Source organism: Macaca mulatta, chromosome 10, assembly GCF_049350105.2.
Source record: "Macaca mulatta isolate MMU2019108-1 chromosome 10, T2T-MMU8v2.0, whole genome shotgun sequence".
Classification (NCBI taxonomy): domain Eukaryota; kingdom Metazoa; phylum Chordata; class Mammalia; order Primates; family Cercopithecidae; genus Macaca; species Macaca mulatta.
In genome coordinates, this window is record NC_133415.1 from 15,575,185 (window position 1) to 15,603,178 (window position 27,994).

Below are 27,994 nucleotides of genomic sequence, written 5' to 3' on the forward strand. Positions count from 1 at the left end.
AAATGTATTTCTTTTGTACTCTGAGGCTAATTAAGACATATCTTTGTTTTTTTAAATGCCAAAGCTTGTGAAGTCTTCAGTTTAGTGAAACACCAGTTTAGATTGAAATATCACAACACAGACTGATTTGTTGGTGGTTATCAATTGGCATATTTAGTCATAATGAGTATTCACGTAATTGTGTCTGTTAGTCTGTTATTCCATTCAGATCCAGATGTAGATAATTATCAGTGATTGCACAGAGTGAATCATATATTTAGACAGATTTCTAAGTTACGGTTGGAAGAACTCCAAATGAGAGGACTTGGGTTCCAGGCCCATTTTTGTGACCTTGGACATGTCACTTGAAACTCAAGGGAATGAACCTGAGTTTCCCTTATCAATCGAAAGGGAATAATTGTTATGAGTAGGAGGATGTGCTTGACACCAATTTCTGCTTCTTACTAGCTCTGTAACCTTGAGAAAGACATTTAAAACCTTGTGGTATGTTGGTTTTCTTATCTGTAAGGTCAGTCTGTGCTATGTGAATATGGTTGCAAGGTAAGGAGTGTGCAAGGAAAGTAGCTGAATTAGAATTAGATGATCTCTGTGGGTCCCCTCATCATCTGTGGTCCTGTACTTGTCAGAACTGCCTGTGTGTTGATATGTGGTGAAGTGTTACGTACAACTAAGATATTGTTTCTTATCGTTATTGTTAACAGGGCTGCCCCATTAAAGAACAGGCACTGTGTAAGCTATGTTGCATGTATTATGTCAATTCTTGTAACAATCCTATGAGGTAGTATTCTCATTTTAAAATGGAAGAATTTGAGGCTGAGAGATGAATTAGCTTTCCACAGCCATAGACTAGTTGGTTACCAGAGACATGGATCAGTGTGATTGTAACAACTGTGCTTTCCCCATATCTCACTGCACATGCTATTGTGACAGGCCAAAACTAGGACATGGGCTTATTATGCCACAAACTGCCTGTACCAAAGAATGGAATGACGACTGAATAATTATATTCTTCACCACCAGACACTTGCCGTTAAGGAAGGGGAGAAGCCAGTTTCACTTCAGAGTGTTCTTGCTGAAGTAGTAAAAATTATTACTATTACTAATTCTCCATCCTTGATTATGAATCTTTTTAATAATCTCTGTGACAAAATGGGTAATACAAATAAAGCACTTCTGCTGCATACTAAGTATGACAGTTATCTAAAGGAAAACTGCTTCTGTGATTGAGTTGCCAGCTGAACTTTTTTCATGGGATGCCATTTTTATTTGAAAGAACAGCTGATAGACTATGATATTCAGCGTTTTATTAAAAATGAATAAGGTGGCCAGGCGCAGTGGCTCACCCCTGCAATCCCAGCACTTTGGGAGGCTGAGGCGGGGGGATCACGAGGTCAAGAGATCGAGACCATCATGGCCAACATGGTGAAACCTCGTCTCTACTAAAAATACAAAAATTAGCCGGGCGTGTTGGCATGCGTCTGTAGTCCCAGCTACTTGGGAGGTTGAGTTGGGAGACTTGCTTGAACCCAGGAGGTGGAGGTTGCAGTGAGCTGAGATTGTGCCATTGTACTCCAGGCTGGGCAACAGAGCAAGACCCTGTCTTAATTAAAAAAAAAAAAAAAAAAATGAAGCGAGCCTGTCATTTCAAGGAAAACTGATATTTGTTGCCAATGATAAAATTTGAACTTTCAAGCAAAAACTAGAGTTTTGGAAAACTTGTATCCTGGGCTATGAGCTTGATAGCTCTGATCCTTAAAAGACTTTTCTGATGAGATTGGTGGTGATATTAGTGAATGTGAATTTTTTGATGTTCTGTAATGAGATGTGTCAACAGTTGGAAGATCTTTTTAACTTAGTGAACTTGTATTTTATAAATGAACAATACATAATGTTGCAAAATTGTACATAGGCAAAAAAATCCATTCAAAGTACAAGACCAGTGAATTTTTATATTAACAGTATGAAAAAATTCATTGATAAGGTTTCACATGCTACATTGCAACTAACCTTTGGTACACTATTAAAGAAGCATATCTAGAGATAGGTGAAAAGACTATTAAAATACCTTGCCTTTTCAACATATAGATCCGTGGAATGCCAAACACCTTTCATATACTTCAGAATAATGTTGAAACAGATTGAATGCAGAAGCAAGTATGAGAATCCAGCCATCTCCCATTCCATCTCCAATCCCCAGGCCACAGTCTAGTACCGGCTTGTGGCCTATTAGGAGCCAGGCCACACGGCAGGAGGTGAGCAGCAGGCACCACTGCCTGAGCGCCACCTCCTATCAGATCAATGGTGGCATTAGATTCTCATAAGAACGCGTACCCTACTGTGAACTGCACATGCAAGGGATCTGGGTTGCCTGTTCCATCTAATGCCTGATGACCTAAGGTGGAACAGTTTCATCTTGAAACCATCCCCACCCCCACCCCACCCCCCATGGAAAAATTGTCTTCCATGAAACCAGTCCCTGTGCCAAAAAGATTGGGGACCACTGTTTAAGTTGGATGTTAAAAATATTTTTAGAAATGTAAAATAATGACACTCTTCTCACTGGTTTCGTTTACAAACGAAACCATTTTCATAACATTTTTTAGACTAGCATAGTGGTTTATTATTGGTACTTAATTAACATATTTTTAAAATTATTCCGTTTTAGTTTCTAATAGGCAAATCTCAGTAGTTATAACCACATAAACAAAAGCTCTTTGGAATCTTTGGTAATTTTTAAAAGTGTTAAGGTATTCTGAAATCAAAAAAGTTTAAGAATTGCAGCTCTAATTCTCTAATCTTTTATTTCAGTAGTGGTTGAGACCTCTTAAATTGGTTCTATAAGTCATGAATGGATCTTGACCCACAAATTGAAAGAGAGTGGGCAAGAGTTAGAGGATTGCATTGTGAAGGGAGGTGGGATTTTGCTGAATTTTGCTCGAGTTGATGTTTGAGAATATGCCAAGGTGTGAAGTAAATTAAGTAAAGTTTCTATCTGGAAATTAGCTATTTGTGGTCATCCTCCAAACCCCATTCAAGTCTTACCTACTGTGAGTTCTCCTGTTTGTAATTTCTTTATGCCTTTCTCACTTGATTATCAACCATGTACACTTGTTCTCTCTGGGCCATACATTTACATTTTATTACATGGTTCATATTGTATTTGTTTACATGCCTCTTTCTCTTACTAGACTGTGAGTTCTTTGAGAAAAGAATCCCTAACTTATTTTCCTTTGCATTCCTACCAAGTTCCAGACACACAAACGTCCCTCAGTAAATGTTTGCTGAAGGAATAAATGAGAAGGAAAAAGAGAATAACCAAGTGGGGCAAGGCTTGGGATATTTGGAACCTAATCATGTAAACAGTGGAGGGCCATTAGTATGGAAGTGTTATGAGTGGTGTTTTAGGTAGTTAACCCTGGCCCTGGTAAGAAAGCTGGGCAGGGGTGGATGGAGGCCAGCTCTTAGCTGGACCAGCCAAGAGACTCTTGTTAGAGTAATTTAAGCTTGAAGTGATCCAGGCCTGGATTAAGATGAGTGCTTTTGCCCTAGATACTAAGACATACATCCTGAATCCTGAGGAGTATTTACAAAATCAGAAACAATACCATCCATACTGCTTGACAGTTGTTGTGTACTTGTGCTGAATTCTGTGTTAAGAGCTTTATGTCTGTTGTTTCATTTAATCTTCACAGCATCCCTGAGGTAGGTATTGTTGTTATCTCCATTTTTTTCGAGTTAAGTAAAAATAATACATGTTCATTTGTTGAACGGTTAGAAAATACAGATAAGAAACCTCCTCCCCCCACAAAGACATATATCACTCATAAATCCAAATTCAACACCAAGACATATGACCACTGTAAACATTTTGGGATATATACTTCCAGACTTAAAAAATATATATATATATGTGTGTGTGTTATATGTGCCTGAATATGAGGAAACCATGAATATAAGGCTTTATGCTGTTTTTCCATTGAAAGGAAGGGCTAACCTATTAAGCTTTTAGGGATGTCAAGGAAATAGGCAAATATCTACTTAGAATATGTATTAATTTATGTAATTTAGAAATATTTTTTCTTTTTGGGAAAAAATGTGTATAGGCTGTACTGCATCAGTATCTGTGTCGTTGCTTAGAACCACTTTGAATCTTCAGTTTTCCAGAGTATATATTGAGATACAGCACTTTTTTGAATCTATATTTATTGCAGTCACTGATGATTTTATCTCAAGCTGTAAGTACTTATTCAAACAACAACAGGAAGTCTTCATTTGTACTGTGGTGTATACTGCATTGCTTTTCCAAAAAATGTTAATGGAGGTTAAATTCATGTAACATAAAATTAACCTTTTAAAAAAGTGAACAATTTGTGGCATTTAGTACATTCACAGTGCTGTACAACCACTACCTCCATGTAGCTCACATTTTTACATCACCCTCAAAAGAATCCCGTATCCATTAAGCAATCATCCTCTCTTTCCCCTTCCCTGCAGCTGCTGGGAGCCACCAATCTGCTTTCTGTTTTGATGAATTTACCTATTCTGGAGATTTTATAGAAATGGAGTCATATAATATGTGACCTTTTATGTCTGGCTTCTTTCATTTAGTACTGTGTGTTTTCAGTGTTTATCCATGTTGTAGCATATATCAGTACTTCATTCCTTTTTATAACTGAATGATATTCCTTTGTGTGTATATAGCACAATTTGTTTATCTGTTTATCCCTTGATGGATGTTTGGGTTTCTGTTCTTTGGCTATTGTGAGTAGTGTTGCCATGAACATCTGTGTACAAGTATTGGTTTGAGTACCTGTTTTCAGTTCTTCGGGTATATACCTAGGAGTGGAATTGCTGGGTCATATGGGAGCTCTGTATTTAACTTTCTGAAGATGTGCCAATCTCTTTTCCATAGCAGCTGCTCCATTTTACATTCCCACCAGCAATGTACAAGCGTTTGTCAATTTATTTTTAATGAGGAACACAATAAGACAGGGAAAGTAAAGAGAAAGTATGTGTAGCCTTTGAGTCTATTAGAGCTTTGTATCTCAGATTTTGCTGATGGACTTATTAAATATTTATTTAGCATCACTTCAGCACTAAGAATGAAATTTAGCTCAGGGAAATGAATCTAATCTATTTTAAGTGGTGAAAAGACTAAGAAGTGATGATCATAGGAATGAAGGAATGGAAATTTAAATAGACTAAAGTTCCTTGAGGGCAAAGGCCTTATTCATCTTTGTGTCCTCAGCATTTAACAAAGTACTTGGTGTATTATAGGTTTTTTTGGGGGTCTCCAAGACTACCCTAGGTCCAGTGAATTATCTAGGACTTACGGAACTAAGATGTAGTCCTACTTATAGCTATGCTTTATACTAGTAAAAGGCTATAAAGCAATGTCAGCAAAGAAAAAAGGTACATGGGGTGAAGTCCAGAGGAAACCTGACTCAAGCTTCCAAAAGTCCTTTCCTAGTAGAGTCACAGGACTTGCTTTGATTCCTCCAGCAGTAAGTTTTGACAGTGTTGTCTACCAGGGAAGCTTGTTACAGTCTTAGTGCTGAGATTTTTTTGGCTGGGGATGGTGGTGGAGGGGGAGCTGTTCACATAGGCACCCTAACCCTAGCACATATCAAAATTCCAGACTCCCAAAAGGAAAGCAGGCATTAACAGATAAGAGCCACTCTGATCGGTTCTGGGGATAGAACCCTTGTAAAATCTTCAGTTCCCAGATACCAGCTAAGGCCAACCTTGCAAGCTGCTGTCTCTGAGAATAGCAGTCAGACCTGCTATGTTCATTCTTTTTGCACATAAATGTTCAGTTTCTTTTAAAAATATGTTCTTAGGTCTGTGAAGAAAAATAAACACCATAGTAGAAAGCCAGCAGGGACTTTAATGTAAGACAGACCTGGATTTGTAATATGGGGGGAAAATTGTATAGTTTTTCTGAGCCTCAGTTTCCTTACTATAAAGTGATATATCACAGGGTTTTAGTGAGAATTAAAAGTGATAATGTTTATAAAACACTACGCATAATGTCTGTCTTATGTATAGTAAGTAGCTCTTAACATTTTTTTTCAGCTCACTTGTATCAGTCCAGGTCCAGCCAGGAGAGAGAGACTACACAGTACTTTGGACAGGGAATTTAATATAAAGAATTACTTACCACCAGGCATGGTGGCTCATGCGTGTAATCCCAGCACTTTGGGAGGCCGAGGTAGGCAGATCACCTGTGGTTGGGAGTTCGAGACCAGCCAGACCAACATGGATGGATGGAAGGAAGGAAGAAAGGAAGGAAGGAAGGAAGGAAAAGGAAGAAAAGGAAAGAAAGAAAGAAGGAAAGAAAGGCATTAGGGCATGGGGCACGCATGAGGGATGTGAGTTGTGGGAGGGAGAAGGTGCGTTCTGACTGAATTCCACCCTGAATGTCCTCAGGAGGAAATATGTTTGGAGTCTTTCTGCCTTAGTGATCACCAGGGCAGCAAGCTGAGAGAAAGCCAGATGGGATCTAGCCGGAGGCGGGGGCATGTGCGTGCTTCCTGGGACATTCATTCAACTTTGCTGCTTGTTTGACAATTTTTGGCCAGGCTCGGTGGCTCATGCCTGTAATCCCAGCACTTTGGGAGGCCGAGGCGGGCGGATCACCTGAGGTCGGGAATTTGAGACCAGCCTGACCAACATGGAGAAACCCCGTCTCCACTAAAAATACATTAGCCGGGTATGGTGGCACATGCCTGTAATCCCAGCTACTCAGGAGACTGAGGCAGAAGAATTGCTTGAACCCAGGAGGTGGAGGTTGCAGTGAGCCAAGATCACACCACTGCACTCCATCCTGGGTAGTGAGCAAAACTCCGTCTCAAAAAAAAAAAAAAAAAAAAAAAAGGGCCGGGCATGGTGATCCCAGCAATTTGGGAGGCCAAGACGGGTGGATCATGAGGTCAGGAGATCGAGACAATCCTGGCTAACACGGTGAAACCCTGTCTCTACTAAAAATACAAAAAATTAGCTGGGCCTAGTGGCACGCGCCTGTAATCCCAGCTACCTGGGAGGCTGAGGCAGGAGAATGGCATGAACCCGGGAGGCAGAGCTTGCAGTGAGTCAAGATCACCCCACTGCACTCCAGCCTGGGTGACAGAGCGAGACTGCATCTCCAAAAAAAAAAAAAAAAAAAAAAGAATTATTTATCATAAGAGGAGATTGAAGTGATGAGAAATTGGCTCTTAGGAAGAAAACTAAATAACAGCAGATACGGATCTGCTGTATCTAAAATAGCAGATATAATGTAATAATATGATTGATGTGTGATAAAATAGAATTAGTATAATAGCAGCTAAGCAGCTAGTCTGGGACTGAAATGTCATACCCAAAGAGCCATCTCCCTCAATACCACCAAACACTCCCTGGCCGAGAGACTGAAATCTAAGGGGCTTTGTTGGAGAGGCATGACTTTGACTCTCAGAATGGCGGAGAAGTAAGTCCCTATGGACCTTTACCAGCAGAACTTGCTGGAAATCTGTCCTTTTGAAGTTGCCAAAAACTACCCTCTAGGATACTTGGGGAAAGCTCTTCACAAGGAGTTGTTTCACTAGAGGCACTTTGCCATATGACAGCCTGAAAAGGGTTACTGAGGGAAGCTACTAGCTGCTGGCTGCTGTCCATTGTAGGAGCTAGGATAGAGGGAAACTGCTTATCCTGTAGGAACCTGCTAGGCAAGCACAATGGGACCTGGAAGTGAAATGCTTTCTTCCTACAATGTATCTCTTGTGTTCTCTGTGGATAAAGCTTGACATCATGCATGCTGGCAAAGGAAAAATATTTAAAGGGCCCAGGTTCATTTTCACACAGCGGGCAAAAAGGGTAAATTTGGAGCTGATAATCAATTAATCGATAACCAGCATATAGATGGAATGGATGTTTAATTCTAAATCCTCAGAAAATAGGAAGAAGATGGCAAATGGACAGAGATCTAAGGAACCTCAAAAATAAGTAAGACATATGCAAAAAAAAAATGAAGTTGGACCTTACGTCAATACCAAAATTAACTCAAAATGGATCAAAGACCTAAACATAAGAGCTAAAACTATGGCCGGGCGCGGTGGCTCAAGCCTGTAATCCCAGCACTTTGGGAGTCCGAGATGGGCGGATCACAAGGTCAGGAGATCGAGACCATCCTGGCTAACATGGTGAAACCCCGTCTCTACTAAAAATACAAAAAACTAGCCGGGCGAGGTGGCGGGCGCCTGTAGTCCCAGCTACTCGGGAGGCTGAGGCAGGAGAATGGCGTAAACCCGGGAAGCGGAGCTTGCAGTGAGCTGAGATCCAGCCACTGCACTCCAGCCTGGGCGACAGAGCGAGACTCCGTCTCAAAAAAAAAAAAAAAAGAGCTAAAACTATAAAACTCTTAAAAGAAAACTTAGAGTAAATCCTCATGACCTTGGATTTGGCGGTAGATTCTTAGACATGACACCAAAATCACAGGCAAAAAAGAAAAAACAGATAAATTAGACTTTATCAAAATTAAAAACTTTTATGCATCAAAGGACGCTATTAACAGAGTGAAAAGGCTACCCACTAATGGAAGAAAATATTTGCAAAAATATATCTGATAAGGGATTAATATCCAAAATATATGAAGAACTTTTACAACTCAACAACAAAAAAGCAAATGGCCCAATTATAAAATGGGCAGGGGACTTGAATACACATTTCTCCAAAGAACGTGTACAAATGGTCAATAAGCACATGAAAAGATGCTCAGCATCACTAAGCTGTAAAGGAAATATAAATCAAAACAATGAGATAACACTTCACACTCATTAGGATGAACATACACATACAGTAACAAGTTTAAGTAAGAATATGGAGAGATTGAAACTCTTGTGCTTTGCCGGTGGAAATTTAAAATGGTTCAGTGCTTTGGAAAACAGTATGGCAGTCCCTTAAAAAGTTAAATATTGTCACTGTGCAAGCACCATAGAATTACCAGTGATCCAGCAGTCCTGCTTCTGAATGTTTACCCAAAAGCATTGAAGGCAGGGGCTTGAATAGATATTTGTACACCCACATTCATAGCAGCTTTATTCACGATAGTTAAAAGGTAGAGACAACCCAAGCGTCCATCGACAGATGAATGGATGGACAAAATGTGATTTTTACGTACCACATATTGTAGGCTGCCATACAGTGCTATGCACATAAAATTGTCTTTTCATTTAATTTTAACACAATAATATTATTTGGACTCAGAAGGAAATTCTGACACATGCTACAATATGGATGAACCATAAATATATGGTAAGTGAGATAAGTGCAGTGAGCTGAGATTATGTCACGGCACAAACAAATACTGTTTGACTCTACTCATGTGAGGTACTTAAAGTAGTCACATTGATGGAGACACAAAGTAGAATGCTGGTTGGCAGTGGAGGAGGGAGAGAGGAATGGGGAGTTAGTGTTTATTGGGTGCAGCCTTTCAGTTGGGGAAGATCAGAAAGTTCTGGAGATGGATGGTGGTGGTTGCACAACAATATAAATCTACTTAATGCTATAGAATTGTGTACTGAAAAAATGGCTAAAATGGTAACTTCATGTATATTTAACCACAATTTTAAAAAAAGGAAACTGCTAAAGAATATTTATAGTATGATCTTAAACCTCAGCACTAGAAAAGATAAGATTAACGGGGAACTTTATTTTTTAAAATTTTAATTAAACAAATTTTTTTGAGACAGTCTTGCTCTGTTGCCCAGGCTAGAAAGCCATGGTACAATCTCAGCTCACTGCAGCTTCCACCTCCTGGACTCAAGCCATCCTCCCACTTCAGCCTGTCAAGTAGCTGGGACCACAGCTGTGCGCCACCACACCTGGCTAATTTTTAATATTTCTTATAGACCCGGGGTCTCCTTGTGTTGCCCAGGCTGGTCTCAACCTCTTGAGCTCAAGCAGTCTTCCCACCTTGTCTTCCCAAAGTGCTGAGATTACAGGAGTGAGTCACTGTGCCTGGCCAGAATTTTATTTCTTATTTATGTACTTCAAAATATAATTTTGTCATCATGATTGAATTTTATTTTATTTTTTAAATGCAAGAAGAAAGCGGATTTGTAAAGGAAATTGAAAGAACTGAGGGTGTTAGCCAAACAGGAATTGATGACAGCAGAATGGACTGTCTAGTTGTATGAAGCATACGTTGTCATACCTGGGCTGTATGATACGGCCTTTTGTTCTGAGGCTGCACATCTGTACAGCATGTGGCTGTACTGAATACTTTAGGCAATTGTAACACAATGTATCTAAACATGGAAAAGGTACAGCAGAAATACAGTGTAAAAGATAAAAATGATACACAGGTATAGGGCACTTATGAATGCAGCCTGCAGGACTGGAAGTTGCTGTGGATGAGTCAGTGAGTGAGTGGATGTGAAGGCCTCGGGCATTAGTGTACACTACTGATGACTTTATCAACACTGTACACTTAGGCTACACTAAATTTGTACAAAATTATTTTTCTTTAACAACAAATTTGCCTTAGCGTACTATAACTTTTTTACTTTATAAACTTTAAAAATTTTTTTAAGTTTTTGATTCTTTTGTAATAATACTTATCTTAAAATACAAACACATTATACAGCTGTACAAAAATATTTTCTTTGTATCCTTATTCTATAAGGTTTTTAAGATTTTTAATTTTTTTTTTTTTAACTTTTAAAACTTTTTTTTGTTGAAAGCTAAGACGTAAACACACACATCAGCCTAGGCTTCCACAGGGACAGGATCATAAATATGCTTTCCACCTCCACATCCTTCCCACTGGAAGGTGGTAAGGGCCAGTAACATACATGGAGCTGTCATTTTCTGTGACAACAATGCTATGTGCTGGAACACCTCAGGAAGGACCTCCCTGAGGCTATTTTACAGTTAACTTTTTTTTTAATAAGTAGAAAGAACGCACTCTAATGAAAAAAGTATGGTATAGTAAATACATAAACCAGTAAAATAACCACTTATTATCTTTATCAAGCACTGTGAACTGCACATTATATGTGCTAGACTTTTATATGACTGGCAGCACAGTAGGCCTGTTTATGCCAGCATCACACAAACACATAAGTAATGTTTTGTGCTATGACAGTTATGATGTCACTGCGATGGGAGTTTTTGGGAAAGAGTTTTGCTCTGTTGCCTAGGCTGGAGTGCAGTGGTGTGATCTCGGCTCACTGCAACCTCCACCTCCTGGGTTCAAGGGATTCTAGTGCCCTCAGCCTACTGAGTAACTGGGATTACAGGCACTCATCACCACACCCAGCAAATTTTGTATTTTTAGTAGAGATGGGGTTTCGCCATGTTGGCCAGGCTGATCTCAAACTCCTGACCTCAGGTGATCCTCCCTCCTCAGTCTCCCAGAGTGCTGAGATTACAGGTGTGAGCCACTGTCTGACCAACTTCATTATAGTCTTTTGGGACTACCATTGTTTATGCAGTCTGTTGTTGACCACAGTATTGTCATGTGGCCTTGACTGTATATGTCACAAAAGGCAGAGTTTCTTTGGTCACTTTAGAGCTATTCTCATTCATTCTGTCCTTGAATACTAGAATCAGTTTACAATATCACTAGGTTTTGAACACCTTACAGTGAGGCAGAATGGCCATTTGGCACATATTCCTAAAGAACTGATGTAGGTAGAGTAAGCTAAGAAAATTAAAGGTTGGTTATTTGGAAATGTGCTACTTTGTGGGATTTATTCCCATAGACTATATAATTTGCAACGGATAGACATAGGGGTTGGGAAGGAATTCTTTTTGAGCTTCTCCAGTATGGTAAATATTGTGCCAGATAAGCTTCACCTGATCATCTCACTTAATGTCACAACTTTATGTGGTAGATATTATCTGTTACACAGCTGAGACAATTTAGGGTCAGAGATATTAAGGATTTTGACTAGAGTCACATAGTTAGAAAGTGACCCAGCCAGAATTTGAATCTGTATCACTGACTTCCAAGGTTCAGCCCAACCTTTCTATTGCATGATGGCATGATGAAAGGAGTTACATATTTCTATAATATAACTAGTAGTCTAAGGTGAATACTTTATATGATTTGTGGGTCAGGAGTTCTAAATTCTGGGTTCTCTTTCATATCTACCTAGTTTGAATGACTGTGGACAAGGCACTTCTCTAAGTCTCAGCTTCCTCACCTGTAAAGAAAAGGGGTTTGATTGGTTATTTCTTAGACACCTGTGACCACTAGTGAAGAAACTGTAGTGTGTTTCAAAGATAATCTTCGAGAACCCAGTAAATTCCCTGTGTCAGGTTTTACCATGAAACATGCTGCTTATACCAGGTCATTTTTAATTAAAAAAAAGGGGGGGGGGCAGTAAATATGGAGGGAGTAGTGAATATAACAAAGAACTGTCATTGATTGTCTTGTCTTGATGTGGGGGTAGAATGAGTTTTTGTGTAGTGAAAGCTTAGTTTACTAGTTAACAGTTGGACCTCATGTTGGGACCTTGTTATTAGATACTATCAGATTTGTATCACTTATAAGTCTTCATCTTATCTCTAGGTATTTTGAACTCTTATGGTTTGGAAGCAGATTGACACCCTGTGGTCACTTAGCAATTTCTCTTCTTGAGGCTGGGCACACTGGCTCATTCCCATAATCCCAGCACTTTGGGAGGCCGAGGCAGGAGGATCACTTGAGGCCAGGAGTTTGAGACTCTCTGAGCTCCTCAAGGACAAGAATGCCAGCACTATGTTTCTCAAAGCAGTTGTTCAATCCACTCTTACTGAATAAATGAAGAATTCTTCTGCTTAAAGAGATTTTGCAGATGTAGGTGCATATAGGAACATCTAAGCAGTCAAAGAAGAATATAAAAGTCAGATGCTATTTTTCTTGCTGTGTATCACTTCTCTCAGTATCCACTGTACATTCACATTCACAGTCCATTGGCAGTTGGGTGTTTTTTTTTTTTTTTTTTTTGAGATAGAGTCTTGCTCTGTCGCCCAGGCTGGAGTGCAGTGGCACGATTTTGGCTCACTCCAAGCTCTGCCTCCTGGGTTCGTGCCATTCTCCTGCCTCAGCCTCGCGAGTAGCTGGGACTACAGCCACCCGCCACCACACCCGGCTAATTTTTTGTGTTTTTAGTAGAGACGGGATTTCACTGTGTTAGCCAGGATGGTCTCTTATCTCCTGACCTCATGATCCGCCCACCTCGGCCTCCCAAAGTGCTGGGATTATAGGTGTGAGCCACTGTGCCCGGCCAGCAGTTGGTGTTTTTTTTGATAGTTACTTAAGGATTTTTCTGTTGCACTGTCACATGTCCACCAACCAGAAGCTTCTAAATGGTTTTAATTGCTGACCTCTTAGTTAATAAAGATTCTTATGACTGGTATTTTATTTCTTATGTATGTAGTTTTATTTTTGAGCAGTCCCTGCCGAGACAGAGTCAGTTTCTTTCATTCTTAACTTAGTAGGCCAGTAATGCTTGCTTACAGACATATCGCAACTAAAACCTTTTCTTTTTGGACTTTTAACACATCTGATTTCCATCTCTTCTGTTCCAGTAGGTTTCCTTGTAATTCTCTCTCTGCTTTAAATGCCAGTTATTGTTTTTATGCTGATTAAACACTCAGACTTGCATATCATTAGATAATGATAATCATCCCTGACCAAACCAGGCAAATCTTTCCCACTATTAGGCTGGCACAAAATAATTGCGGTTTTTACCATTACTTTAATTTTGCACCAGCCTAATAGTTGTCATGAAGTAGTAGAAGTGTTGGGTGTAGAATCAAGACCTAAGTCTGGAGGCATTTCAGCCACTGCCATTAGTTATTTGATAATGAGCAAATCACTTAAACTGTCTGAATTTCAGTTTTGTCATCTGTAAAATAACATTTATAAAACTTGTTTTATACATTGTGATGACTAAGTGAGATATATAGTTGGTTTTATAAGTTATAAAACATTAAGAAACACTGACAACAGCTTTATTCTAAGTCATATGTGAATTTTACACAATGTAAAATTTGGGTAAAACATGCCCTTTCAACCTTCCCCAAATCTTACTCTTCTCCCTGGAGGTAACCAGTATTAGAAGATTATTATATATCCTTCTTTATCTTTTCTATGCCTTTAGTTACCTTTTTTTTTTTTTTTTTGTAAAGAGATGGGATGTTGCTGTGTTGCCCAGGCTAGTCTCAATCTCCAGGGCTTGAGTGATCCTCCTGCCTGAGCCGTCTGTGTAGCTAGCCATTTCTGCTTGAGCGTTCTGTTCTGCTGTCATTTAATATGACCTGAGGTCATTCATAAAGATTTTACCTTATTTTAAAACTCGTGCAGGTGGAATGTTGAAATTTTGTAATAATTGATAACGCTATTACCTTGTTATTAATGGAAACTGAGGTTTTTTTCTTGTTTTTCACTATCGCAAACTGTTTTGAAAATCTTTGCACATGCTTCTTTGTCTAGATAGAGATGTGAAGTTACAAGAAGGTATATGCATTCAATATTTTGATAGTACTGTCAAATTACTTTCCATAACAGGGTCCCAATATACTTATATTCCTACTGTTAGGTGTGAGAGTATCCGTTGACTCATCTTTTTGTCTATTTATGGTGTTTCCATTTTTGCTAATCTCATAAGTGAAACATGGTATCTCAAATCTAAACGAATGTTCATAGGCAGCATGGTGTGAGCAGAAAAACCATAACTGGAAACAGTTCAGTTATCCATTAACAGGAAAATAGGACAGATAAGTAATTTATTTGACATGTTTATAGTTTATAAGAGAATACTAAATGGCAATCACAGTTAGTAAAATAGTTACGTGCACTAGTGGAGATGAATCTTATATAGTATCAAGCAAAAATGCCAAATTACTAAAGAATACCTGCAATAGGATCCATGTCTGTAAAATTCAAAATCATGCAAAATTAATGCATGTATAAGAGACGGGTATATGCAAGGAGGGCTTGAGAGTTCCAAATAGCCTTATCTGAGAGGTAGGAAATAAAGAAGAGTAATGCTTTGCTAAGGCAGGTGGAGGAGTAAATCCATTTCCTCTGACACATCTCTGTGCAACCTGTTACAACCAACTTTTCTATTGAAGTTGTTGACAATACTGGCTTATATGAATGTGATCTTTTCCTTATAGGACTTTTTTTTTTTTTTTTTTTTTTTTTTTTGCATTGTTGAACTCCAGGATTTCATGGAATATGGTTCATATGTGGGATGTCCTCTCGGAGTGATGAATTTCTGTTAATATGCTTTTGGGATTTTTGATTACTTTCTTAATGCCCTTCTCAGACAATCATGAAATGTTTCTTGTAAGGGGATAATATGGAATGATTAGAAGGGATGAGACCTGGAAAAATGGAAAGAACAGGGGCTTTGTAGTCCAGCAGACGCAGGTTGGCAGTTTGACTTTCCCATTCAATATCTGTGTGTTATCGGGCCAGTTACTTACCTTCTCTCAGTTAGTTTCCCCAGTGATAGGAAATGTATTTTTGTATACTGCTATATTAGCTCATTCTCTTTGCCTCTATCTCTTCCTCTTCCCCTCCATCCTGGAACTGTACTGATTAGGTGCTCAGTATCGGGGGGTTATCATCATCATTGTTAAAATTTGTAGAGAATGGTGCGTGGAAGTAAATTTGTAGAATCCAGAACAAACAAAAGGCACTTGTGCATTTCGGAAGGAGCCTTGTTCTTTTGTTAAAATCTAAACTGCATGTTTCCCCTATAAAAATCAGTATGAAAAATAGCCAACATTGCCTATAACTATTATTATTTTAAAATAATTTAATGAGATATAATTCACAGATCATAAATCTCACCTTTATGAAGTGCTTTTAGTGTTTCAGTGGTTTTTAGTATAATAATGAATGTGTGCATCCATCACTAATGTCTAATTCCAGAACATTGTCATCTCCCCCCAGATAAACCTCGTAGCCATTAGCAGTCACTGCTCGTTTCTTCCCGCTAGTCCCTGGAACCACTAATCTATTTTCTGTCTCTATAAATCTGCCTATTCTTGACATTTCAAATGAATTGAATTATATCATTTGTGGCCTTCTGTGTCTGTTTTCAAGCATGGTGTTTTCAGTATTCATCTGTGTTGTATCTGTACTTTATTTTTAAAATTACTGAATAATATTCCACTATAGATGTACCATACTTCATTTATCCATTCATCAATCGATGGACATTTATTTTTTTCCTGCTGTTTGGTTATTATGAAATAATGCTGCTATGAATATTCATGTGTATTGTTTTGTGTGGACATATGTTTTCAGTTTTCTTAGTTAAATACCCAGGTGTGGAATTGCTCGGTCATATAACTCTATGTTTAATAGAAGGACTATCCAGCTGTTTCCAGAGCAGCTGTACCATTTTACATTCCCACTGGCAGTGTGGAAGAATTCTGATTTCTCCACATCTTTGACAATACTTATTGTTGTCTGTCTTTTTGATTATAACTATTCTGATGAGTGTGAGTTTTATCTCAATGTGGTTTTGATTTGCATAATGACTTACGATATTGAGCATCTCCATGTACTTACTGGCCATTTGCACATCTCTTTTGGAGAACTGTCTGTTCAAATATTTTGCCAATTTTTAAGTTATTTGTCCTTTTGTTCTTGAGTTTTAAGAGTTCTTTATGTATTTGGGATACGCATTCCTTGTTAAACATATGACTTGCAAATATTTTCTCCCATTCTGTGGGTTATCTTTTTATTTTCTTGTTGGTATTCTTTGAAGCACAAAACATAATTTAAATAATTTTTGTTTTTGTAGAAGTGGGGTCTCACTAAGTTGCCCAGGCTGGTCTTAAACTGGGCTCAAGAGACCCTCTCACCTTGTTTTCCTAAAGTGCTGGGATTACCGGTGTAAGTCACTGCACCCAATCTTTAAAAAAAAAAAAATTTTTTTTAAGAAAGTGTGCTTACTCTATTGTCCCAGGCTAGAGTGCAGTGGTGTGATCATAGCTTACTGAAGCCTCAAACTCCCAGGCTCAGGCGATCTTCCTGTCTCAGCCTCCTGAATAGCTAGGACTGCAGGTGTGTGCCACCATACCCAGCAATTTTTTGAAATTTTTTGTAGAGATGGGTTTTACTGTGTTACCCAGGCTGGTCTTAAACTCCTGGCCTTAAGCAGTTCTCCTTTGGTCTCCCAAAGTGCTGGGATTACAGGCATGAACCACTGCACTCAGCCAAAAGTTTTACATTTTGATGAAGTCTGATTTATTTGTTTTCCTTTTGTCGGTTGTGCTTTTGGTGTCACATTGAAGAAACTGTTGTCTAATCAAAGGTCATGAAGATTAGCTCTGATCTTTTTTTTTTTTTTTTAAGAGTTTTATTGTTTTAAATATGCTCTATTTTGGGTTAATATTGTTTATAGTGCGGGGTGGGGTTCCAACTTCATTCTTTTTTTTTTTTTTTTTTTTTTTTTTTTTTTTTGAGACGGAGTCTCGCTCTGTCGCCCAGGCTGGAGTGCAGTGGCACAATCTCGGCTCACTGCAAGCTCCGCCTCCCAGGTTCACGCCGTTCTCCTGCCTCAGCCTCCCGAGTAGCTGGGACTACAGGCGCCCGCCACCACGCCTGGCTAATTTTTTTGTATTTTTAGTAGAGGCGGGGTTTCACCGTGTTAGCCAGGATGGTCTCGATCTCCTGACCTCATGATCCACCCGCCTCGGCCTCCCAAAGTGCTGGGATTACAGGCGTGAGCCACCGCGCCCGGCCTCAACTTCATTCTTTTACATGTGGATGTCCAGTTGTCTTAGTGTCATTTGTTGAAAAGACTGTCCTTTTCCCTTTGATGATACATAACTGTAAGGGCGTGTTTCTGGACTCTCAGTTGTATTCTGTTGGTTTATGTGTGTATCCTTATGTCAGTATTACACTCTCTTGATTATTGTTGCTTTGTAGTAAACTTTGGCATCAGGAAGTGGGAGTCCTTCAACTTTTTTCTTCTTTTACAAGATTGTTTTGGTACCCATGATCTTTTTTTTAAAGGCAGTTTTCCTCAGTGTCTAATGTGCTTTCTTTGAGGAGACTATAAATATTAAAATGTCCAAAACAGGTTCATAGGAATAGATAAAGAGAACTTGGATTGTCTATGATTGCTTCAGTGACTGAATTCCTACACATTTTTCTGGTTATTTAGCTCCGTGTATTTATTTACACATTCTTTTGGGTGTCTACATGTGTTAGATACTGTGCTAGATCTCAGGGAAATGATGATGAACAAGACACAGGGTCTCTGCAGTGAGCTTAAGTTGTCTTCGGACTTTCATGCTTTTGACTATCAAATATCTGAATATAGTCAACCTACCAATTAGTGGAAAGTTTACTCTATTGTTATATTCAAAAGTCCTATCAATGAAAATTTCTTTTACGCTATTCTGCTAGTAGGAATGAAAGCACAAATGAATGGAAGAAGAGGATGAATATCTAAGTAACGATGTTGAGCACTTTGAAAATTGCAAAAGCACTGTGTGTTCTCATTTACTCCTTTGTGTGCACATGTATCTTCCCTCATTTAAAAGTTCCGTTGAAAGCAAGGACCTTGTTTTTATTCGTCTTTTTTACTCCATCAGTCAACTAACAGTGCTTGGAAAATTTTAATATTAGTATATGTTAACTGAATGATTGAATGGGTCGAATAAGCTGGAAATGAGTGTTCATGTTATATGACCTTATACTAAATTAGGGTTTGCATAGCTTTTATTAGCTATCATCCTTGCCCTCAAGGATCTTGATTTAGTGGTTTAAAGTGAAGATGAGATAGATACTCAACATGATATACCTTTAAAAAATGAGATTAATTAGAATCATAAATAACGTAAAAAGTAAGCTGCACAAGTAAGCTAAGTAAATATTAAATATTAAGAGGAGTCATTTAAGTCCATAGGATGATATAGAGTAGTAGAGAAAGTCTTGAACAGAGGTTGAATTTCATCCAGATTTAAGAGAACTGAGGGGATAAAACAAAAAATAAGTAAATACAAAAGTAAAAACTGAGGGGAAACAGGTTGATAGAGACGAGGACCGAGAACTTTTCTGGGTCAAGAGGCAGTTCTCAGCAGGGTTGGTACTTGTCCCCTTTCCATCCAGAGGACATTTGGAAATAAACCAACAAGTTTTTAGTTATCCTAGTGTTCAGGGGTGCTAGTGGCTTACTGTGAGTTGGGACTGGGGATGCTGAAGTCCCACAGTGTATGATGAAGTTAGGAATTACTCTGACCCCAGTCTCAGTAGCACCCTGCCTAAGATATACTGGAAAAGAAACAGATTTCGCTGTATAAGGAGGAAAATAGTTTTTCTGAATAGTGCTCCTAAGCAAATACTGTTTTTTGTTTTTGCCAGCGTAGAGGCTTAACGAGGAGATATATACACTTAGGTAGGGTGGAATACAGTTAATGGAACATTTTAGGAACCAGGGCAGGAATTTATATTTGATCAGTGTGGATGATTTTGATTATTCTTAACATTTTCTTTCATCTCATAGTTTGATATTTTTCTTGTCTTTCTCATAGAACGAGCCTCTGACTCCAGGTTATCATGGATTCCCAGCGCGGGACAGCCAGGTTGGTATCTGCTATTTGTAACTCAGATGATGTATGTGTGTGGTGTGTTTCATCAAAGGGTTGCTGTGATAGAGAACATTTCCTGAAATTACTTACTTTGAAAGGGAATGTGGCTTGTTTCAGCAATGAATGTACTTTTACAGATGTAAATTAAGCATATTTTAAAATTCTATAAGTATTATGTTATTAAAATTGTGGATATTATAAGAGAAAATAATTACTCAAGCACAGTCACGATTGCTTTTGTATTTTCTTCTCCAGGCTACATAATAATTTTTTGACCTGGTTTTCTCAATGCCTCATAATTCTGAATGCTGGACTTGTCTCTTTATTACCTGCCAGTTAGCCCCTGCCCGCACAGAGTTTTTGAGTCCTTGTAATGATCTGTAGCAAGAAAATTCCATTCTCCTCCCTGGGGGAATTCAGCCTTATGGTTTTAATCAGGGAAGGCTTGCTTGAGAAAGCGAAGTTTCTGCCGCCTTTCTTTGTTAGATGGGAGGATGACTGGAAAAGCCCAGGCCCTATTATGGGTCAGAGCAGAACTGCTTCCTACGAGCCACCCTCAGTATGGTTTAGGCAAGTGTATAAAATGCCTTCCCTATCTTTTTGCTGTTTGAAGACTTGAGCACATGACGTTGAAGCAGAGCTAGGATAGAAGAACAGGTAAGGCTTCCTCTTAGAGAAATGGTGTGGCTTAAATCACCTTGCCTCCAAAAGAAATTTGTCTCCTTGCTGTTTGGAGATATTGACGTTCTTCAGGAGATTTGAAAGGGTAGCTCCTAGAAATATCTTGGAATGCCATTATTCCTTACAGGGTTGTCCAAAAAAAAGCTACCATTGTTCTACTTGTCCAAGGGATATGAGTTATAGTGCTAAACGAAAGAGTTCATAGTGTCCTTTCCAGAAGTTCACTGAATCTCATCAGAGCTCCTGAAGCGGATCTTAAAAACTAGGATGGTCGGCTGGGTGCAGTGGCTCACACCTGTAATCCCAGCACTTTGGAAGGCCAAGGTGGGTGGATCATGAGGTCAGGAGTTTGAGACCAGCCTGGCCAACATAGTGAAACCCCGTCTCTACTAAAAATACAAAAATTAGCCAGTCGTGGTGGTGCGCACCTGTAGTCCTGGCTACTTGGGAGGCTAAGGCAGGAGAATTGCTTGAACTGGGGAGGTGGAGGTTGCAGTGAGCTGAGACTGCGCCATTGCATTCTAGCCTGAGTGACAGAGTGAGACTTTGTCTCAAAAACAAAACAAAAAACAAACAAAACAACAACTACAAGAAAACAGAAACTAGGATAGTTGATAATCAGTAGTCACCTGTTTGCAGGCCTTTCAGATTTGAGAGTAATTTGTCCAATTCTTGCACTTTTCGTGCTGAGTTGATGTCAGATTGGCCCCAGATAGGGCATGGAGAGAAGAAGTGTTGTTATCTCTGTGTTCATCCCCCACTGAGTTCATCACTGTTGATATTGAAGATGAAAGCTTTTGGTAAAAGATAGGGCCATTTATCCCAAATCTAAAGAGAATATAAAGATTTATTTGTTTTTCTTTCTGCTTTGTGTCTGTGCTAGAGCTTCTCTAAGCTGGGAAACTTATGCCCTTTGATAGTACTTTTATATCTTAGTCATATATCAGAAAAAAATTCTCATACCTGGAGATCCACCCTACGGAGATTCTGATTGGGTAAGTTAAGGTTGGGCTTACCCATTCAAATGTTTATAAATCCCAAAGGTGATTCTGCTGGGTAGTGCGCTTGAGAACTGCAGTCCTATGGGCTGCTTTAGAGGTAGTGACAGTTTCTGTTTCATCCTGTACTTTTCACCTAGGACATGTAATAAAGGGGTCATGGTTAGTCTCTTAATCTAGTCTTGCAAACTAATGCAGTTACTTTATTATTTATAAAATGTTGCTTATTCTGGATTTAGGAAGGTAAAGCTAATTGATGTAAAGTCTGAGTTTAGAAGACTGAAAGGGTACTGTATTCTTGTGGGGATTACAGATCAATAAGGAGCTAAGCAAAAAGAGTTAATAGGAATTTATTAAAGCCTAAAAAAGTAGTCTCTTTGATTGTACCTACTTTATTTTTTCTTTCTTTTGCAGCAGGGGCCCACTTCTGTAACCTGCACATTCATTACTCATGCCATCTCTGCTGCAGGCCTGTTACAGCCCTTTGCCATGGTTTAAAGCTGCTCATTTACTTTGAGGCACATTCTGATGGTGACAGGTTTATTTTAGTTTATTTTCATGGGCTTTATTTTGTACTCTGGTTGGATCTTTGAATTAGAGATCTTAGAGTGTGCAAATAGGCAAATATTGAATAGCTGCTTGTTGTATTTGATGAATACAGAATCCAAATGAGTACTGCTAATTAATGCGCCTAACCTTGTGAACTCTCACTTTGTGTTTTGAGATTTGGGAGGCATTTATCAGCATGAAACACTGGTCGCTGAACAGGCTGAGCTGGCGGAAATGGAACTTGTGATCTTTACGTCTCCTCAGCGTGGTTTTGGCTCAGCAAATCAAGGAACTGGGGAATGGGGTGAAGGTGAATTTTAATTGTGCCTTTATTTGCTTTCCCTTTTTTTTGTTGTTGTTTTGGTTTGGTTTGGTTTGGTTTTTGAGACCAAAACCAAAAGGGTCTTGCTCTGTCGCCCACACTGGAGTGCAGTGGCATGAACATGGCTCCCTGCAGCCTTGACCCCCGGGGCGCAAGTGATTGTCCCACCTCAGCCTCCTGAGTAGCTGGGGCCACAGGCGTGTCTGTTTGCTTTCCTTATTCTTTCACTGTTCCTTTCTAAATAGATAAGAACCGTCTGCAGACAAGATTCTTATCAGTGGCTGAATGGTGATTTTTAAAAGAGGTAACTCTTTTGATTGCTGTGGACCACTTTCATGGTGTTTTCTCATCTTATTCTTCCAAACACCCCTTTTGAAGTAGATGAGGCAAATATTCCCTTTGGAAAGATAAGGAAATTGAAGCGCACAGAGGTAAAGTGACTTATCCAAGGCAACAATTCAAGTAAGTGGCTGAATAAGAACTGAAATTTGTCTTCTGTCTGAGGGTCCTTTTCTCTGTACTGGAGAATTATTTATTGACCAGAGGAAAATGTGGTCATGTGTGAATGTGCCCATTCACTCATTTACATTATTATAAAGTAATGTGGGGGCTTCATAGAGTTCTTCAAGCTCAACCACAGACGTAGAAGTCCGTGACTCCTGACTAAAGATTATTACTACTGAGTTTGTTAGCACCAAGTGTACCACCAGCATTTCACTTTTTTAGTGATTCTTTTATCATATTACATACAGTCCCAATAGCACATTTGAGTTAAAAACCTGAAGGAAAGGAGCAGGGAAAACCACCTGCCACCTCTTGCATGTTTATGCACGGTCACCTCAGCCTTTTTTCCCGATCTGTTAAGAAGCTTTATGGGATGACAATCCATTGCTTTTAGAAAGCACTCTGAGCATTTCACTATACTTGCTAATGTGGTTTCTCTATGGAAGTGGAGGAGACAAACACTGTTCCAGTTTTACATAAGTGAAAACTAGTTCAGAAAAGTGAGAAATTTTATCTAAGGCCATGCAGGACCAAGTGCAGTGGCTTACATCTATAATCCCAGCACTTTGGGAGGCCGAGGCAGGAGGATTGTTTGAGCTCAGGAGTTGGAGACCAGCCTGGGCAACATAGCAAGACCTTGTCTTTACTAAAAATAAAAAAAATCAGCCGAGTGTGGTAGTATGTGCCTGTAGTCCCAGCTACTTGGGAGGCTGAGGTGGGAAGATCGCTTGAGCTTGGGAAATTGAGGCTGTGGTGAGCTATGATTGTGCCACTGCACTCCAGCCTGGGCGACAGAACAAGACCCTGTCTCAAAAATAAATGAATAAATAAATAAAGCCAGGCAGGATTTTAGATTGATGATACCATGTAGTGGTTTAGATTCCTAGTTGACTGTTTATTTGTGATTTATGTGCATGTGCTTAGGCGTGTTCCTGGGCCTTGATTAAGGCTGGAATGTTTTATGGATTTGCAGTATTTTTAAAGTGGGAGAATACTTGTGTGCATCAGCTCTAGGGTTTTTATATAAGAAGAACTTAAGAGCAGCAATCTGATTAGAAGAGGGCTTTGTTCTGCACAGCAGGCTTCCTGTTTTTGCTAAGATTGTTTATATGGGATGGCTCTTAAGGGTTTTCTGGAAAGTGATGGGGGTCCTAAGGCTGGCCCCTTGCTCACTCTTGGTGCAACAACTTTATGTCTGTTATAAATAAGGTGACCATATAAACTTTAGCATTCAAGTTTGAGCACTTTTGAGAATAAAAAGTGATGCCAATAATTAGTTTCAAACAGTCCCAGGTAAACTGGGATATATGGCCATCCGTCTCTAATTGAAGAAATACAGTCAGTGTTTTCTTAATGTGATCAGAACTAGTAGGCCATGGGTTAATCTTAACAACTGGTTGAAGTGGGGAAATATTTTAAACTTTTATTTTAATATAGAGCGTTTTTAATTTAAACAAATATATGTTTACTCTTCAGTTTCCTGATATGAGGTCAAGGTCCTTATATATAGATGTGATTGAAATACTACTTGAATTTTTTGCATAAACTATGCTCCCAGAGCATCATCTGTGCGTTCTAATTTGTTTGTTTTAAAGAGGAACAAGGTCTTAATGACATTCAGAGTAATTTGGGTCAAACTGTGTAGCTAGATTTGTATGATTCCCCCTTCTTGCCCAGTCTTTTACAGTTGTCCTGCCCACATCTAATTTGAGCAAAAGTTTTCAGTGTCTTGACTTGTTTTTCACAAAGCATTCACATTAGAGTTGTTTTCAAGGAAACTTTTCTAATTTATTTCATTGATGTGTGTGTGTGTGTGTATATATATATATACACACACATACATATATATATATATAACATTTAATTATATAATTATAAGAACTTATGACTTCTGTAAACTGGCAGGTGAATAAACACAAGTGATTTTTGGTAAGCCTACAACTCAGCTACTGGTAGAAGAAGGGCTAGGGGGCAAATAGGAGAGAGTTGTTTACTAGTTTTAGGTGGGCTAAGACTGTTAAAAGCATCCCTTTATTAAACTTGGGAACTGGAGAACATTAGTTAATTTAACAAATTAATTGATTAAAAGAGGCTTATACTTTAATCAACCATAGGGAAGGCTTACTTTTGTTTCATCAATTTTGTATCTCCTTAGTTACTTGGCTAAATTTTGTTTTATTGCTTTAGAGTCAACTCAGTTTGGGGGATGGGTAGGGAAGAGGATTACAGCAGATACACACAAACTAGAGATAATTTGTTTTGCTTCATTGGGGTGGCCTAACCAAGTAAGGGATGTTCAGCAGTGGGATACTTTCAAAACTAAGTGTTGAAAGTAGTGCTGAAGGGCCAGGCGTGGTGGCTCACGCCTGTAATTCTAGCACTTTGGGAGGTCAAGGCAGGAGGATCGCAAGGTCAGGAGTTCGAGACCAGCCTGGCCAATATGGTGAAACCCCATCTCTACTAAAAATACAAAAACATTAGCTGGGCGTGGTGGTGCATGCCTATAATCCCGGCTACTCGGGAGGCTGAGGCAGGAGAATTGCTTGAACCCGGGAGTTGAAGGTTGCAGTGAGCCGAGATTGTGCCACTGCACTCCAGCCTGGATAACAGAGCGAGACTCTGTCTCAAAAAAAAAAAAAAAAAAAAAAAAGAAAAAAGAAAAGTAATGCTGTTGATTAGCAGTATCCTCAGTATAGTCCGTCCGTCCGTCCGTCCGTCCGTCCTTCCTTCCTTCCTTCCTTCCTTCCTTCCTTCCTTCCTTCTTTTTCTTTCTTTCTTTCTTTCTTTCTTTCTTTCTTTCTTTCTTTCTTTCTTTCTTTCTTTCTTTCTTTCTTTCTTTCTTTCTTTCTTCCCTTTTCTTTTCTTTTTTAGTAATGTCTGCTAAGTACTTTACAGTTTACAAAACACTCCTGTGTATATCCAGTTTTGATCTTCACAGTAGTTCAACCAGGTAGATTGGGCTTTATTATCCGTGTTTCATAGATAAAAGAATACCAAAGCACAGAGACTGTCAAATGAATCTCCCAGTCTTCCTTACGTAGGTAGTAAGTAAAGAATGGGACTTGAACCCCGATTTTCAGCCTCCATGTCTTGTATTTCCCTTTTGTATTTTTCTGTCAGTGTCTCTCTGAATATGAATGTTCTTTTGCTGGTGTGACAAGATATTCTGGAATCTTTGGAGAATGTGGGAGCATGAAGTCTTCATATGACCTGAAAGTCCCTTGAATAACTTATTTTTGTCAAGTTTTCCATCTTGTTTGTTAAAATAGTTTATGATCTAAAATTTATCTTTTCTTATTTTAAATACAAAGAAAAATGTCATGTTGTCAATTTTTTTTTTTTTTTTTTTGAAACTATCGCCCAGTCTGGAATGAAGTGGCGCAATCACGGCTCACTGCAACATCCGCCTCCCGGGTTCAAGTGATTCTTCTGCCTCAGCTTCCTGAGTAGCTGGGATTACAGACATGCGCCACCAAGCCTGGCTAACTTTTCTATTTTTAGTAGAGGCAGCGTTTTGCCATGTTGGCCAGGTTGATCTCAAACTCCTGACCTCAGGTGATCTGCTCACCTCAGCCTCCCAAAGTGCTAGAATTACAGATGTGAACCACCACGCTGGGCCCATTCTTTGATGTTTGAAATGCTTGTCAGTGACTTCTCAAAACTATATTTTTTCTTTAATTTTCTAAAATTCTGTTGAAAGGCACAATGTGGGTATGTCCCACTGATTAGCAGAAACAAGTGGGAACATCAAAGGAGGTGCTTACGTTGACAAATATAACATAGAAAAGTAAAGATTTAAATTCAGAGTGGCAGGCTTACTTTTAATATAGAGGGTAAATTTAAAATGACCTAAGGGTTTTTTTCTTAAAAAGTCTTTTCTTTCCTCAAAATTTTTTTTCTTTTTTCTAACCAGTTTTTTCATGGGTAGAAAATGAACTTTATTTTAGTCAGATTTTTGCATGAACTCTCAAGGCTTTTTTAAAATTGGGAGCCGTGGACAATAGCAAATGCATCTTCTGTAGTACTCATTTGACTTGGTTGAAGAAATGATAATGACTTTTCTTCCCTCAGGGATAGTTTGTGGAATGGAGGACATGGTAAGGGTGTTCAGGTTCTAGCTTAGTGCTTTTGAGCTTAAAAAAAGACTGACCCCAAGGAGGCAGTTGCTTTTATGTCATGCCCCAGTATACACACAAACGTATGTGTTGACTATAAATTAGAATTAGTCTTATCAAATACTGCCTATCTTAACCATGTTCTAAGTACTGTGATATTTTCTGTCCCCTTCAAGAAACTGTCGATTGTGACCAACAATTGACCAAAACTGATGTCTGCTGAATTTTTCCTGGACCCACTAATGGATTGCAACCTGTTTGAAAAACATTATTCTAATACTTAGTGTCCTTAAAAATGCAACCTTAAAGAAACCCCATACCTTTATTTTTTTGAGATGGAGTCTCACTTTGTCACCTAGGCTAGAGTGCAATGGCATGATCTCTGCTCATTGCAGCCTCCGCCTCCCAGACTCAAGTGATCTTCCCATCTCAGCCTCCTGAGTAGCTGGGACTGCAGATGTACGCCTCCATGCCCAGCTAATTTTTGTATTTTTGGTAGAGATGGGGTTTCACCATGTTGCCCAGGTTGGTCTTGAACTCCTGAGTTCATGCGCTCCACCTGCCTCCTCCCAAAGTGCTGGGATTACAGTCATAAGCTTCTGCGCCCGGACACAAGAAACCCCATACTTTTTAGCAGTCACTCCCCTACTTGCCATCTTTCCACCCAAACTGTAAGACCTCCCAGCTGGAGACTGGATTAAAACGGTTCAGAAGTAAAATGTTACCCCTTCTGTATCTCACAGTCTATAATAAGTTTCTTTCTGATCCTCTTTTATTTAATTGAACATGCTTGTGCTTTGCTCTTAAATTACAGGAAGTGTGAAATTGCTTTTTTTTTTTTCCCCCTATTAGGTTGTCTAGAACCCCACTTTCAGCCTTTGTGCAAAGCTTTTTCAAACTGTTGCTTCTGTCCAACATCTGACCTCAGGTCACTCATCAATAGTTTAGGTCCTTCTGTGGTGTTGTCCTTGCACCCTCTAGTGGATGAAGGTCTGGTGTATGCTGTAGTGTCTACAGCGTTCTTGTAGCACTTTTCTCAATCCATGTAATCAGCTTTACTATTACATTTTACATCATTTCATTCTTCGAACAGTTACAAATCTTTTCACTCCTGGGAAAGACCATTTTATTTCTTCTGCTGCTCACTGCCATGATAAATAATATGCTTATTCTGCTGTTTCCTGATGTGTCCAAATTTTGGCACTATTCTTTGGCTTCCTTCTGTTGAAGATGAGAAA

General features: G+C 39.1%; 1 protein-coding gene across 30 annotated transcripts in view; it reads left to right on the plus strand.

Annotated features, from left to right (window-relative positions):
* The window catches only part of RBFOX2 (RNA binding fox-1 homolog 2), a 295,158-nt gene that overhangs the window by 71,550 nt on the left and 195,614 nt on the right, over positions 1-27,994 (plus strand). For all 30 annotated transcript variants that reach the window (XM_077948059.1, XM_077948058.1, XM_077948068.1 and 27 more), the window contains 1 exon segment: positions 19,531-19,581. In XM_077948059.1, the coding sequence (XP_077804185.1) occupies positions 19,531-19,581 (51 nt within the window).